Genomic DNA, 15,852 nt, shown 5'->3' with positions numbered 1-15,852 from the left:
ATGAATAATGACTGGAAGAAGCTGGAAAGGATTGCCCAGGACAGGGTTGGATGGAGAATGCTGATGAGCGGCCTATGCTCCTTCACGAGGAGTAACAGGCGTAAGTAATCATTTTGAAATTTGGTAAATAGCACATAATATTTATTTGCCACTGAGTTTCGAAAGAATGATGAGATATAAACTTACTTAGCCTTGAGAAAATCTAAAATGGACAAGTTAATTTAGAGTATTTTCTAACTGATAAATTAGTTTTAGAGTTATGTGCAAGTTTTTTTCAGACTGTTGGTGATAGCTCATTGATCCAGTGCTAGCGGATAGATTAATAAGACACTCCTGTGTATGCAGTTTTTTGCCGTTCAGATTTTTGGAATATCTTTTTTGTCCACTTACGATTTTTGTCCTGATAAAGGACCAGTCAAGTGAAGCGTTGTTTCCAAAGAATATTGGGTAGCAGAATATATATTTCCTAGATTGACCACAGGAACTGATCTCATTCAAAAAGGATTGTGATTATGTTAGTTACCTTTCTGTCAGGTCAGCCAACTTCACCACCTATACAACTAACCAACATGACTGCCACACTTAAATACTATAAGACTTAAGATGAGTAACCACTCCGTTTTTTAAAATGCTTTTACGAGTATGATTTTATAATCAACAGAAAAGTACGAACCTGTATGAAGCAAAGGTAAAATAAGACTGTTAGTTCGAGTTTCACTTAAAGATGACTCGATGACCAATATTCAAGAATACAGGATTCATTTATCAATCTAGAAAACATGTTTCATATGCCTTAGTCCGAACATCCTGAAGGATTAACTGATTTTGTACTAAACCCTAGGACCCAGACAACAATAATCCTTTAGGTGTAAAAGTACAACAATTCTTGTCAATGAACTATAAGATTCAATCGCACTTAGAGAGTATACCTTCATTTACATCCCAAGAAAATACAATCTACAGTGAGCTTTACCACCGACTAAATGACTACAATTCTCAGAGTGGGTTTTGTGGAGAGTTTTAGAAAGTTCACAGGTTGAAATCATGAGTCAGTTGAAGCTAGACCACCATTGAAAACCTGGAAGCACTGGACGGCCGTTTCGTCCTGGTATGGGACTCCTCAGCAGTGCGCATCCACGATCCCGCACCACGCGGGGCTCGAACCCAGGACCTACCAACTACAATTCGCTGTACCAAATTTATTGACAGCAAGCTACCTACCAACCTCTTCTTACAACTTGAATTCAAATACATCACATTTGAATTAACTAGCTATGAAGTAGAAGTGCGTGACTTATTGGTAAGCCTATTGTTTCGACGATCAACAAACTCATTTTCAAATAACAGAGATTAACTACAAATACTGTTGCAAGCAAATATCAGAGGTAAGTTTGTGGATTTAAAACTTAATTGTCACAGGAGGTCCAAACTTTCTGAGTAGGGCTCACGCGAAAAGCGTATATGATAACTAGAGACTCTGGATAGTAAGTCTCGAAATTGGTGACGCCGAAAATTGGCGTTTTTTATTAATAATTTAGTAGATAAAACGGTGGCTTCGTCAAATTTAACATGAGATCGATTAGTTTTCGGATCGCTCCTATCCCTACTTTTGAAAGATTAACGATAGCGATTTAATAGCATAGGGAACCTTTGTGGCATTAATTTCTAAATTATGAAGTCAGAAATTCACTCACATCACCCATCTGAACAGAATATTAGAAAGCACATGAGTCAATTTAACTGATTTATTAATCCGAAAAAAATTGGTTTAAATACAAGACCACGACGATGTGTAAAACCGTAGGAGTTAATAGATCCTGATATCAGGAACTTATTTGAAGGACAAGAATGCAATAGTAACAAAACATCAAAGTCTGGGAGTGAAAATAAGAAGTAAATAGGATTGTGATCATACTGACAAATACATTTTCACAAAATATAAGACAATTCATGTCGGATATAAGTGTGATCTTGTTCGTCAGGAATACGTGGGAAACCATAAACTAAGCCATCTTGATTACCAATGTAAATAGTATTGTACACTTTCCACATCATATCTCTCACTTTCCTAGCAGGATGGAATAAGCCCTGAGAGGAACGAAAAACACAAAAATATGTAAAATATCCTGTTAAAAATAAACAATATATTTTTCAAAAAGAAGAATAGCGTATGATATGTGTGGATCGAAAGTTTTCACTATTTATTCAACCAAGCTGATAAGAAAAGCTTAAAAGTTGGAGGAAATTGATTCTAGGGACCGTTTATCGTTTTCGTAATCATGGTAAAAATATCACATTTGTTTCGACTTATGTATGATTGTTTTTTAACAGTTGTGAAAGATCTTTTTTTAATTCAAAAGGGTGATTTTCTGCACACCATGTAGTTTTTGTTTGAAGGAGAATATAGCCTCATTCAGAAGCGATAGGACAAAGATATTCAAAACACTTATGCAAATGTTTATCTCTTTCTTGGTAAGTGTAAGTGCAAAATAATAATTAAAGACTAATTGTTTCCAATACCTTAGCTAGAAATAGGAAAACTCAATGAAGATTCTCTAATAAAAACTTTTTCCAACAGATTTAAATATCTCATATTTAGGCAGAACTTACTTGAAGACAATACTGAAGTACTTTGTTAGGACCAAGTGCAACACGGAGACCTTCAATGCAAAACATGAAAGCCTGAATGACATGTGGTGAAGTTTCCAAGACATTAGGCCAAACGACGTTCAGGAGATGCAGAAGAGCATCTTCACACCCAAACCCATATACACCAAGAGCCATATGAGCTACTGCAGTCATTGCAGTTTGTCTGTGCACAAGATCACTAAAAGGAAAAATACATTAGGTTAGCAAACCGCATAGAAAAAGAGTATATTAAGGATTTTTTAGTTACCGGTCCATTAGTGCATCTTCTAACAGAGGAGTTACGGCATATATGTAGTCTTTGCTCATTTCACCAATATACTCGAACATGAAAGCCAGTGATTTTAAAACACCATTTTGAACATTTAGTTCAGGGACCCTATATTCATTCATAAGACCAGGTAAAACAGTAAATGGACTACATGTCTCTGCAACAATAGCAATGGCAACAGTTGTGCAAACACGATTTTGACGCTCTTGAACCTGAAGAGAAAAATTAAGAATATTAAAATGGAAAACACAAATGAAAGTGAAGAAGATAACAACAAATAGACTGTAACTGGCTTTGACAAATAAGCTCTAAACAACTCACCTTTAAATTATTTAACAGAGTCGCTAAAACATCATGTGGACCGATTGCTTTGGCAATATAACCAAAAGTGTTGACAGTTGCTCGTCGAATTGATTTTTTATGTGCTTTTAATAATTCCAAGAGTTCAAAGCAGATACGCATCCATTCTCTAGAAGAGACATACTCCGACCCACGGTCTGCTATTCGTCCAACAAGATCGATACAGTTTTCTTCTACTTTTTCATGCCTAGAAAACAAGAAGAGTATCATTACCAAGGCTTAACTAGATAATATCAAACTTATTGAATGTAGGGTGGAATGATTGTTTATAAGAAAATTGATTATACACTTGTAATACCTCAGTAACTAGACAACTGAATTTCTGATGTTTCGTGACATAGTGTAAGTCGCTTCTTCAGAGAATAAAAAAGCGAGTTAGATTGGTACAAGTTTAAATAGTACCATTCATTATTTTAATTGCATGTATGGAAAAGAGGTTTAAAGTCGCAATCCTCAGATATCGACAAAACATCAGTAAAACCGATGATCAAAATATAAGTCGCTGGTAAGCTGACTGAAAACGACCATGTTGTATACCATTTAGCGATAATGAACAATAACATTTAGAACTAACCTGTTTTTCAATATTGGTGTCAATCTTGGCAAAAGTTCTTTAATTGGAGGAGTCATTTTGGTCATACCAATTACATTTACAATAGCCTTAAGGGCACCCAAAATACTTCCAAGTACTTCTGGATATTCTTCACCAAGGTATTCATATAAAACTACACCCAAATGACCCATTAGTTTTTCTTCTTGACACACTTTCATTACACCAGCGATACGACTAATAAGGTCGGCTGCCTGCTGACGAACTTTAGCCGATTTGTTATTAAGACGCCATAAGATTGTACCACATATTTGGGGCAAGTACGGCTTAACACGTTTACCAAGTGATTGTACAATAGTTCCAAAACCAATCAACATGACAGCGTCCTGAGTATTAAAAGATATCAAAAGAATGCATATAAGTCTATAGTGTGAAAATGTGGCTTAATGCACTTAAAAACAAGCAAACGACAAGAATTCAGCTTGGTGTTTTAATAAGCTGGTATAGTTGAGGGAACTTGAACAAACATATATCCTTCATTTTAAAAACGTTTCAGAGATTAAAGAACCTATTTTAGGACTAAGCCTACCACCCTATGAATAGTACAGAGAAGTCAATCAACGAACGAGGAGCATCATTAGCACTTGCATTTGAACTAGCAGGCAATAAAACAAGATTCATACTGACCGGCAACCCATTAGATGGAAACCGAATGTTTAGATAATTGGGCTATTGTTCATAATTAGTAAACTCAGCAGGACCCTATACTGTTTAATTCGATTTGTAAACCGCTTATTTAAAAATTTGGAGATAATGACTACTAAGATACTACTCATTTAAAACTATACGCATAAAAGCAAGCAGAAGTTCCATTGAACCCTGGATACTTCAGAAACTTTAAATTCACGTTAGTGAATTTATAAAAGGAAAGCATATGAACAGTAATCCAAAAGAGTGACGAATAATTTACTTATTGGAAATATGAAATATTTACAAGTAGCTCACTTCGGTACTTTGTTCCTGGAAAGCATATAATATACCATCGATTAATTGCTCTTCAAGTCGAGCATCAACTTCTGTGCTTCCTAGTGCAGACATAACTTTTTCGATAGTCTCCATAACCATTTTACGATAAGGTTCGGACTCATCTTTGAGGTCATCTACAATTCTAGAGATGATATCAGCTGCACCGACTTTATTTGCTATTTCCACAGTTGTATCAACCAGCTAACAATAATAAGAGAGAAAATAAAGCATCTTCTTATGTACAAGGTAATAAGACCAAACTAACTATTTTAATTCGTGACCGAAAATTGATAATGAGCTGAGTGACAATTACTTCTTAATAAAACGGTGAGAAAAAGAAATATTATACTCAATTATGATGAGGCTATACGACTAGCATATCACATGTCTGGGGATTTTCTTCGTCGTACTCCACATAAAAGATTTTACTATCAGCAATTGCATAACACATTTAATTGACTTCAAAAATAAGTTCAGTAGTGATCTGGAACTAAAAAATATCCTTATTTACGAAATCTAGGATAAATTGAAGTGTAAAGGGCTTTGAAGATGATAAACAGTTTAAAGTCACTTGACTACGGTTACTGATCCAAGTTGTTTTTCAGAAAATTTATGAGACACAATATAATGACAACAGTAGTAAAATTGCAGAACCCCCCAAAATTATCAGACAGGTTATGAAATCACAATTCGCTGTATAATTAAGTGAAATTTACTTGTATGGGAAAAATAAACTGTTTCCGTGCGTCCTTACGATGAGATTTGTTAAGTGTAAATACCTTATGCAAAATTTCTGAATGAAGATCAATGATACTTAGACTTTAATATGACAAATCACCTTTCTTTTTTCAGCAATTTTAGTCCGTTATCTAAACTGTTAATTGTGACAATTTTTCTTATTAGCAATTTGAAAGCTGGTGTCTTAAGCGAAATCTGTGATTGACAAGTTCAACAAGTGTTGGAAAACCACCAAATATAATTTTGATTTGACCAGTTTATAAGCTACACAACCTCTATATATAGTTAATTTTGTCTAAAATAATTGTGTAAAGTTTTATTCTGTTGAAGTTTGAAATAATACAGCATCGAGAGCCACAAATGAATAATCTTTGGTTGTTTAGAGACTTTTATTTTCTATTATTGACTACCCATTTGCTAGCCGACAAACAGCTTATAGTCATGCTATTTTATTTGGATATTTTGCATATATAAGGCATAAATTTCCTAATAAATTATATTCAAAAAAGACGTACACCTAGTACTAAGATATGGGATTAGTTCATATCATTGTCTGGTGTCCTGAGCCTTGTCAAGAGATATAGACTAGTTGGTTAGGATCAACGTGATAATCATAACCTATGACTGGAAATTTTAAGTGACATTTCAGAAAACCGGTCAAACTGGTGCAGTTGCATTAATCTTTTATCGACTTCCATATCCTGGGTTTCAACATTATTCCATACATTTTTAACTCGACTTTTATTTGTTCTTATGGTCTATATTCATCAAGCTTAGATTTCTTTCACGTTCACTGATACTATTATCATCTCACTTTAAAAATCTTTATATTGTTAACTTCTCTCTATACTGGTATGAAAAGTGAGAATGTGGGTATACGCGAACTTTTGCCAAGTTTAGTGTTTGTGACTGATTAGGGAACTTGGTACGAGCAAATATTAATGCGAATCGGGAACATAGAGTTCAGCACTAGGTAGGTTAAAAGTTCTTTTCTTTTGTGGATATGAGGTCAAAAAATTAGCATTCATCAAGATTAAATTACAATACAACAAAAAACGTAAAAAAAAATACCTGTCTGTAATTGCGCCGATCTAGAGCCATACGTTGTGTCCAAAAGCTACGGAAAAACGGTGGTAGAATTTCCGACTTAATATAATCAGGTTCGACACCGTCTGTTGCACAGCACTGCTTGACTACTTTAAGAACAATTTTTTTCATTTCTTCATCAGGAGACTGAAACTCACGGATTAAAATTAACATAACTTCACGAGTATAATAATTGGCATACTCTGCATCCATTAGGGGGATGAGGTAGCCAATAGCTTTTAGGAAAGCGGCTAAACCTTTGCCTCGATGAGTTCTTATACCACGCCACAAAGGTTCCAAAACTGAGTCAAATGATTCTATGCCATAAGGAGTGGCTGCTTCAGCAAGAGCGGCCAAAGCTAATGCTGTAATGGTGCGAACTTTTTGTTGTTCATCAACTAACCCGTGTTCAATAATTTCCACTAAAGATCGTAAATGCGGTAGAATTGCACAACCCATAAGGATGGATATTTGTTGAACAATCTTGATGCCAGTATGTCTAGCTTGCCAAGATTTTTTAGATTTGCAAACGGCTTTTAAAAATGGCAACAAACTAGGGATTCCTAGAGCTGATGCAACGACAGCAAACGCTCTTGCAGTTGTATTACGCACATATTCGTCCATATTATCAATATCGGGACGCATAGTAGAAATCATAGTAGCGAGTCCAGCAGCCTATTTGATATAAATATTAAAATGTCAGGTTATTCACTAAAAAAATGTTACTAATAATTATACATGAAAGTCACGAACATATAATTTGGAACGAGTTTACAAATGACTGTCACCCTTATCGTACTATCAGCACTAACCAAGTAGAGGTTAGTTAGCGCTCACCTTATATTAGGTCTAAAAGCATGTGCAACATGAATTTCATCAAGCAACGAAATGAAAGTCTAAGAATCGGTCCCATGAATGAGTACTTGGGTATTGAGTTGGATTACATTAAAACGAAATAATCTGTCGGTTTTACGAAGATGTCCTTTCAGATAGCAAACTTTGATTCAAATTTGGTGATTTATTTAATTTAAACAAAAGTTTAATTTCGAAACAATACAAAGCAAAACTAGAAAGGACTTCCTACAGCTAACAGCGGGAAACCAGTTACATAGCTTTTATTAGATTAACTTTACATCCAATCCCCGTTAAATTTTTATGAAATAGATTGATGTATAAATTTCACTACAGTTGTGGTATTTAAAAAGAGCACGACCACACCAACGCTGAATTATGTGTATTTATATTATCGTATTAATACGGGAATAATCAGTGTCTCTATTGTGATTTGTTTTGTCCTACTTAATTACAATTAGCATTGTGATTTAATTCCATCTGGTTATGTCTTGATTTGGCTGTGACGAGAAATTTCGGCTGCAACAAACCCACGCCAAGTTTTACACTTCTTGAACTTTATGCTTTTCTTAGGCCCACCTCGAATATTGTTATCACCAATAAAAGTTACTTGAATTTTGGTTGAAGATGCATACTATAAGAGGGAAATTTTAAAAAGGAACGAGCATTTGATATTAAAATCCTTGGAGATATGTTGGCGGGTGCATCTGCAAGACATACATAGTTGAGATGAAAGCTTAAGTAAATGATCGCCATTTTCATCCGCAGTGCACGATTATCACCATGCAGGTTAATTGACGTAGATTGGACCTCAGTACATACACAAGTGAAGTTAGTTTTGTTTCTTCTGAAGCCGTTTTTTTGAGGTTTCATTACTTTTAGTTGCCTTTGTATTAATTGGACATACTATCACTTAATATGGGAAATCAATGTACAAGCATACTTTTTTCACTTACTTTTGCGAGATTAGATATTATTTCACGCCCCTCGACACGAGCGTAATAATCTTCATCAATAAGTAGAGGTTCAATAACAACCAAAATTTTGTGCACAAAAGGGCGGACAAGATCGTCCAGTTTATACAAAATACGATCGATGACCTACCGAAATAAAAAGGTGAATAAAACTCATGTTTGTTTTACCTGAAGGTTAAAGATAAAGTACATCAGATGACAGGACTGTATGGTTATGACTCAAATTTGATACTAAAAAATGCATTACATCGTAATTATTTAATACTAAATAAAGGATCAAAACTGGGTCTGACGCAGATCATAAAGTTATGGACGACATATAGAATTGTCTGGATTTTCAAGATGGAAATGGTTCCAACAACAATATTGGATGCACGATAGTAATATAGATGAATGGGTGGAACTAGTTTACGGATGACCTTTGAGACGCCAAAGTGATTGTAAGGAAATTCCCCCTACTAGGGTGGGTTGTAAATTAATGCAAGAAATTGAGATTGGGACGTAGAATCGGAAGTTAAGGTTAGGAACTACAGTTGAGGTTTTCATCACGAACCGACATCAGCTATAATATCAAAATGTCATATAGCCAAACGAATGAATTTTGCACCCAAATCCAAGACCTCCTATCTTGAATTTTCTTGGTTCGACCACAAATTATAGTCTTGCCAGATGAATGTTTTCGTTAAGATAAACTCGGAACATGAAACAAACCTGACAAGATTTTCTCAGGTTAATCATACGATTTATGAACAAAAATGAATAACAAACACTATATAGTGTGTTTGTCTTCCCTGTAATTTTATTCAAAGCAGTATTATAAAGTTCTACAGATTGGATATTAATGAATTGAAAAGTGGTGCTCAATTTTAAATGCATACTGAAAAGAAAGCATAGAAATAAATATGACAATCAATATTTGTAATGATGAAACAGGTTTAAAACAATTAAGAAACTGTGTAGATGTATAAACAAAAATGCTGAGATTGTAGACATAATTGAGAGGTCTAATTTACCTTCACTAACAAATGGCGTTCTTGATCTTCTAATGTAGGAGACATCAGAAGGGGTAATATTTGTTTGAACAGAGGCCCTGCACCGAATTCCCTTGCTTTCTCAGTGATTTGCCTTAGGGCTGACTTACGCATTGGAGGAGTACCATTTTTTATCTTGAGTAAAAATGTCATTATCTTTCTTTCACGTGCCTCCTCGGGTGGAAGAGTGTCCTCATCGACATCCTTTAACAAAGAGAAAATGTATTTTAAAAATTAACAAAAAGCTTGTACGGAAAGTGAGATGCAACTTGATATTCACCTCCAAATGTTCTCACATGACCACGCGTATACAGCCACTCCAAAGGAAGTCCTACTCACTGCCTTCTCGTGGTGAGTGTTGTTTACGAAATCGAGAGGAAGAGAAGCGGTTTAACCGGGCTAGTGGACCCGGGGAGTTGGTAAACCCTGATTCCAAACCAATTGTGCATATGGACTCCAGGATTCTGAGGGTAAAAATGGCCTATTGTTGGTCACCGGCTACTATGGGACTGCATCTCCTGACGTTGCTCCACTGCCTTGTGGATTAGACCTTCAGATCAAAGGCTCGGGGTGTGGTTCCCTAAGAAAACCACCTGCTAAGAGGTATAATAGATCACTAATTAAACAAGTGGCAAAACTTCTGAAAACGAAAACTAAGAAACTTCCCACACAAAAATTGGTACGAAAAGTGAATTAAACATGGAGATTTTGATGATAGTTCAGTGTCATAAATGACTTGATAGACTAATGCTGTCATGGCTGGCACCAGGATACCTCTTCGTGTGCTTGTGACTCAGAAACTACCGAAGTCAAGATTTAGTCAATACATTTACCGTTATGAATGCAACCACCTACAGCTGACCGACCTATATATACGAGTTGGAACAAGTGAATCTATGAATCAAATGATGCGTAATATTTTAAGAATGTATTCGGAACACTAAAGTCAGTGCTAAAAGACAACTACATCAGATGAATTCCAATTCCCAACATGATTTAACATGACACAGAGGTTCAGAACAACCACTTTAAGTGAAGGTCATTAGTCCTACAGAGATAGTGGTATCTGAACATATGGAATTCTTTCGGAATTTCAAGCCTGGAGCAATTGAGCGTGACAGATATTTGTCTAGATTACATGAATCGAAGTAACAAATTTGACTTCTGATAGACAGATGTTAAGATATCAAAAGTTTTGCAAAGATGATTCATTAACTTTTTCTGTATGGGTAGTCTAAATGACTGCGAGTACATCAGGTTCATAGATTCACGAATTTCCAATTAATTAACAGTGAGTTATGTAACATGGATTACAGCTGTTAAGATAGTTTACTAATCCTGAAAAAGGAGTTATTCACAGATAATACAAAAAGCATACAATAGATGCTATTGACAAACCGGAGCTTGAGGATCCTGTATACTAAAACAACGTAACGTGACATTGTCCGTAAACCTTGGGTTAAGATGTACTCAAGGGAACGTACCTACTTTCCGACCATTAACAGTCAGTCAGTCAGCTACAACGTAGGACCAGGCACATATGTGCATCGGTCCAAGTTGCCATATCTCATTAACACAACAAGATGGACGCCGGATTCATAAAAGTAGTTAATTCAGAGGTGGTAATATATAAAAGAAAGATTGCAATAAGGATATAGTACAGGAAGAAAGACCATCAACACTTCTATTAATAATGCTTCAGGACAGTCATTAGTAATTAAAGCACTGGAAAATGATGAAACAAGGTTTTGTCGAAGCATCAAGATGGTTTAGAACAATCAAGTTAGGTGTTTGTATACTTCTCAGATTTTGAACTAAACTTACACGAAAAGTGATAGTTCCAAAAAGAAATTGTTTAGTGAATAGAAATTATTTCTGGCGTAATAAAATTGTAAATAAATATTCAGATTAACTAACTTGTAGCAGTTTATCAAAATACTGTAGATCATCAGGTCTCATCATGGGTAAGTTAGCTCCTTTCGGTTGCATGTCACCAAGAGCCGCAGCATTACCTCCAGTTGCATTTATACCAAACCCAGCTGTTGTTCCAATATCAGGTGTGCCGATTCTAAAGCCCATTGGAGTCCCTCCAATCATTGGAGTTGGTGTTGCTACCAATCGATGAGCAGGAGTCCTTATTGGGACGTAACCGGCGGGCGGTGGCATGATCTTATAGCCTGGAGACAAGTGAATCAGTATATTAAATTTTATACACAAAATTGTTTACCCAACAGTTATGTGTGCAACTGTAGCAGAAAAAATGACAACTTGATTGTTATTGATGTTGGTTAGTTAACAGCAGTAAAGATCTCATTTTCCATGAAATGCAGACATGAGACTATCCCTGGTCGTGAAGCTAACTGAAATGATACGTCTCGCTGAAACGAATAACATTAATAGCCGACAGACTGGGTAGGTTTGGTCTTGACTTAATATACGATAAAAAGAAATTACAAATCCGCGATCTATCGGAATCGCAGGTGACTGGCGTAAAAATAAAGGCAGTCACTCGAGGAAGTCAAATATATAAACAAAATTGTAAGTGTGCACCAAATAAAATGGTAGGGATGTTTTAAGTACTGACCCGCCAACTAACAAAGGGCGTCGTTATTTGGCATAATTATTTGGGAGGAATATTTTTTTATAATGGAGCACCGCCAAATATGCCCCGCACAGAGCGAAAAGATGACATTGCGAACAAATCACAAAACCCTTAAAAAAACAACAGGTAATGAGAAAGTTGGGGTAAAAACGCGATTCTATTTACACTCAATACAATAAACACAACAGCACGAATGCTAACAGCCTTTATCCTGAGACATATGATGACACGCATAACCTTTAGAATCCCATCTAGTCAAAATGTGTTGAAAAATGTAGAGGTGACAGAACTCCCCCTTATTTTTTACCATGTCATAAACCGTTCATTATTGTTTATCGAAGAATGCACAGTATGAGATGAGTGAACATGAATTAAGGGATGTGTAGGCCACCGCGAATGATGTTTAGAAACAGAAACAATCGTTGGACTGTCGTCTAACCAATGATAAACAATTAAAGGTTTATGTTAGAAAACCCAACATAGTGTGAAAGTAGCAGTTAGCTATTTAAAAGCTCACATTTACTTTATTTTTTGTCTGAAATATGATAACTTGTTATATGTTGCTTAAATATACTTGGCATGGTAGAGATGATGGACTCAGTAAGTTTTATCTGCAACAAATAAGTTCATATTTTCAAACTAACACAAGATTGGTGAAAGAAATAGTTGAAATTCAGTGAATAACTTAGTAAAACCGAACAACTCGTACCTGGAGGCAACAACTCATCTAAATCCTCATCAGTTAGAGGTCTGTTTCGATCATCGATCTCCTTCTGCCAAGCATATACTTGTAACTGTTCGGGAGTCATTGGGATTCCTGCTCCTGGTATTGTTATGGCAGCAGACCCGAAATTTGGTGTGGCCATAGCCATAGCCCGTAAACCTGTTGGAGTAGTTCCGGAAGGAGTGAAAGCGCTAGCCGCATTAAAGCCTCCAGGAGTTGCTCCTGGTGTTATCCCACCCATAGCACTTGACGGTGTGAAGCTGCCCGGAGTCTAAAAATCAAAACAATAAAGAACGATGACACCTATTATAGGGATCTAAATCACATATGTGTATCGGCTTTGTCTAGTTTCTGCGACATGCTGAGAGAGAAATGACATATAGATGATCGTTGAAGTTTAGAAGACCAACTTATGGACCGCGCTGTTTTATTAACTTATACAACACGCCAGTGTTTTATCCCTAACCGACTTTCATCAGTACATTTTTGGCAACTCGAAACAGTGAATGCTACGATGATACACGCTTTTATATCATAAAATAAAAAATCACTAAGGTGCTCTTGAAAACTGCAACCTACAGGTGCTGTGAGTACTTAGGACCGAAAACCTAACGAAATCATGGACACGAAACAAGAAAGCAATAACATGCATAGCTGATACATCCCCAAATATTCAAGGATAATTTAGTAGGTCGTTTTAAATAGTTTGAAAATCATTCAACTAATTCTTTACTTTGTTTAATCTTGGCAATCAACATTTTAGGATTTGTTAGATACGTCTTGAAGTCTACAGAAATGTTTATTTGATGGGCTGACTTGATAAATTCAGGGAGTACCGTACACGAGATTTAAATGCTTATCGTTTGGTACTACTGAATAAATTTGTTGCTAATATTGAAATATTCTTAGTTATCAGCGACAAGTCAGCACTAAATTATTGTTGGCAGATATTTTTGCTTGCCAAAGCTCTTAGCTAGCTGGATTATACTAAAAGGTTAGTTGTTTGTTAAGGTCAGCGGTTCTACACTAAATTCGAAATTTTTAACATGAAAAGGTACACAGTAAAAATAAAATCATTTGTTGCACCAATATGAAGTCTAAAGACGAAATACATTACCGCTACTAACCTGAGATGGTGTTAAACCACCTGGAGTTGATCCTGCTTTTAGTGGAGTTTCGTCCCATCTAGATCTGCGCTTAACGGCAAGTGCGGCCGCAGCAGCAATGCTTGATGGAGTGGAGCCTGGTCCATAAACCATTGAAGATGGTGTGTCTTGAATTGACTCTACACCGCCAGGAGTTCGATCAGCTCTGGGGGTTTCTGCCCATCCAGCACCATGACCTGGTGTATCGGCACCATACCTTTCAGTGTGAGGAGTTTCGTCCCAACGGTTACGTCTAGCACTAGGTGTCCCCTAGAACGGGAAAAAATTAAAAGTATTAGCACGAGGAATAAGTTAGCGGCATGAAATTCACCAGTCTCAATACTTACACCAAATGCAGAACTTCCTGTTTCTCGACCTGGAGTAGCTGCAAAAAGGGGAGTTTCTGACCATTGCCTAACGCTTTGTCCAGGGGTTGCGCCAGGGTCTTTTGCTCTCCCGGGAGTGTCATCCCACTGTGACCGGCTTCCAGGGGTTGAGACTCCTGTAAGTGTAGAGGGTGGACGTGAAGGAGTGAGTGCGTCATCTCCCCAACGCTTCGGAGTTGATGGAGTAGCAGCAGGAGTTGGTGCGTCATTCTTAGTCCCGTTGACATCTGTGGTAGGCTGATCCCATCTACGTCTTTTCGTGGGAACTTCTGAGTCCATTCGTAGCGTCCCAGTCTTACCTCTTTCAGCTATCTCTGCCTGCAATGCTCGTTGTTCCTTGGTGAGTTGCTGATTAAGCATGATATCTTTGTACGTTGATAGACGGTGATCCGGTGTTTGGTCGCCTACAAACGCCAATTCATCAAATTATTTGTCAGTGGTGCGCAGAAATAAATATAAATAAAAAGAAGCAAAGACAAATTAGGCATTAGAGAACTATACAAATAATTTAACATCATAAAAAAATGACGCACGTGATGGGTTTATCCCGGGCCATCGTTTCCGAACCAAGAGATTGCTTCAAGGTTGAATGATGCGAAATCGCTGTAAAAGAGTTTGGATTGCGTAGAATGTATAAGAACTAAACAATCACCTAATCATATGCACTTACCAAACGCCCTAACCTTACACAAAAAATAAGCCCCGCTGGACACCACATCGCTATACAAAAAAGAAAAATTCGTTCTTAGATGGGGTAATAACTTAAGGATAAATGCTGATAAACAATAAAAACGCTGTTTGTATACATACCGTCAGCGAACGGGTCTACTCTTGCTGGGGAAATCATCAGCAATCGACGACGCGAACGATATTCATCCTCACGATCAGCAATAGTTGGACGGCGAATCTCACCTAAAAGGATAGTCGTAAGAGGACATGATCACTTAACATACCATTTTCAGTGGTCATCCTGCGTCAGTTTTTAGTGTTGACCGCCTCAAATTACGAAGTGTACTTTTAAACGAGGTTATACAGATGATCGAAATCCAATTACAAACAGAATTTTTAGTAACACAAAAAACACTTTTCTTTTATTACTCAGTTTGTTTCTACCCTTTATACATCCAATAAACCGTTCAATGTGACAATAGATATTCTTGATGACACTGTAGGGGTAAATAAATCCCTAAGTCAACAGCTCTGCAAGTCTTTGACATCAATATTGATCTCATTAGTTTTACTGAACAAACCCTGGCTGAAGGCTTTGGTCATGCATCTTCACCAGAACACCACTGGACACACTGTGCAAGGCAATCATCGCAATTAAAAGCCAGATGTGATCAATGCCCATGACATATCGAATACATTCCAAATGTATCTTCAAACTCGTTCACTACTGACTTGTGATTTAACTGAGTTTGGGATCTTATGATTACAAATGTGTTACGGACAAGAGCTTTG

At 36.6% G+C, this 15,852-nt stretch overlaps 1 protein-coding gene across 2 annotated transcripts; it reads right to left on the bottom strand.

The window, feature by feature from the left end:
• Positions 1-251: 251 nt before the first annotated feature.
• On the bottom strand, positions 252-15,395 carry SF3B1_1 (Splicing factor 3B subunit 1; the record flags this gene model as incomplete). Of its 2 annotated transcripts, XM_012946092.2 has the most annotated exons (15): positions 252-2,088; positions 2,611-2,827; positions 2,897-3,129; positions 3,239-3,464; positions 3,852-4,213; positions 4,833-5,054; positions 6,663-7,352; positions 8,486-8,629; positions 9,517-9,738; positions 11,452-11,711; positions 12,846-13,131; positions 13,988-14,275; positions 14,353-14,795; positions 15,202-15,303; positions 15,345-15,360. In XM_012946092.2, 15 exons carry the CDS (start codon positions 15,358-15,360, stop codon positions 1,930-1,932), a joined length of 3,870 nt encoding a protein of 1,289 aa, XP_012801546.1. In that variant the 3' UTR covers positions 252-1,929. The 2 variants fall into 2 exon arrangements, with proteins under 2 accessions (XP_012801546.1, XP_051074718.1); XM_051209277.1 differs by having other exon boundaries at positions 3,239-4,213; positions 8,486-14,275; positions 14,353-15,303; positions 15,345-15,395.
• Between the last annotated feature and the right edge of the window lie 457 nt (positions 15,396-15,852).

The sequence above is a fragment of the Schistosoma haematobium genome, chromosome 1 (genome assembly GCF_000699445.3).
Source record: "Schistosoma haematobium chromosome 1, whole genome shotgun sequence".
Lineage (NCBI taxonomy): Eukaryota > Metazoa > Platyhelminthes > Trematoda > Strigeidida > Schistosomatidae > Schistosoma > Schistosoma haematobium.
This window is presented reverse-complemented; position numbering and strand designations above follow the sequence as displayed.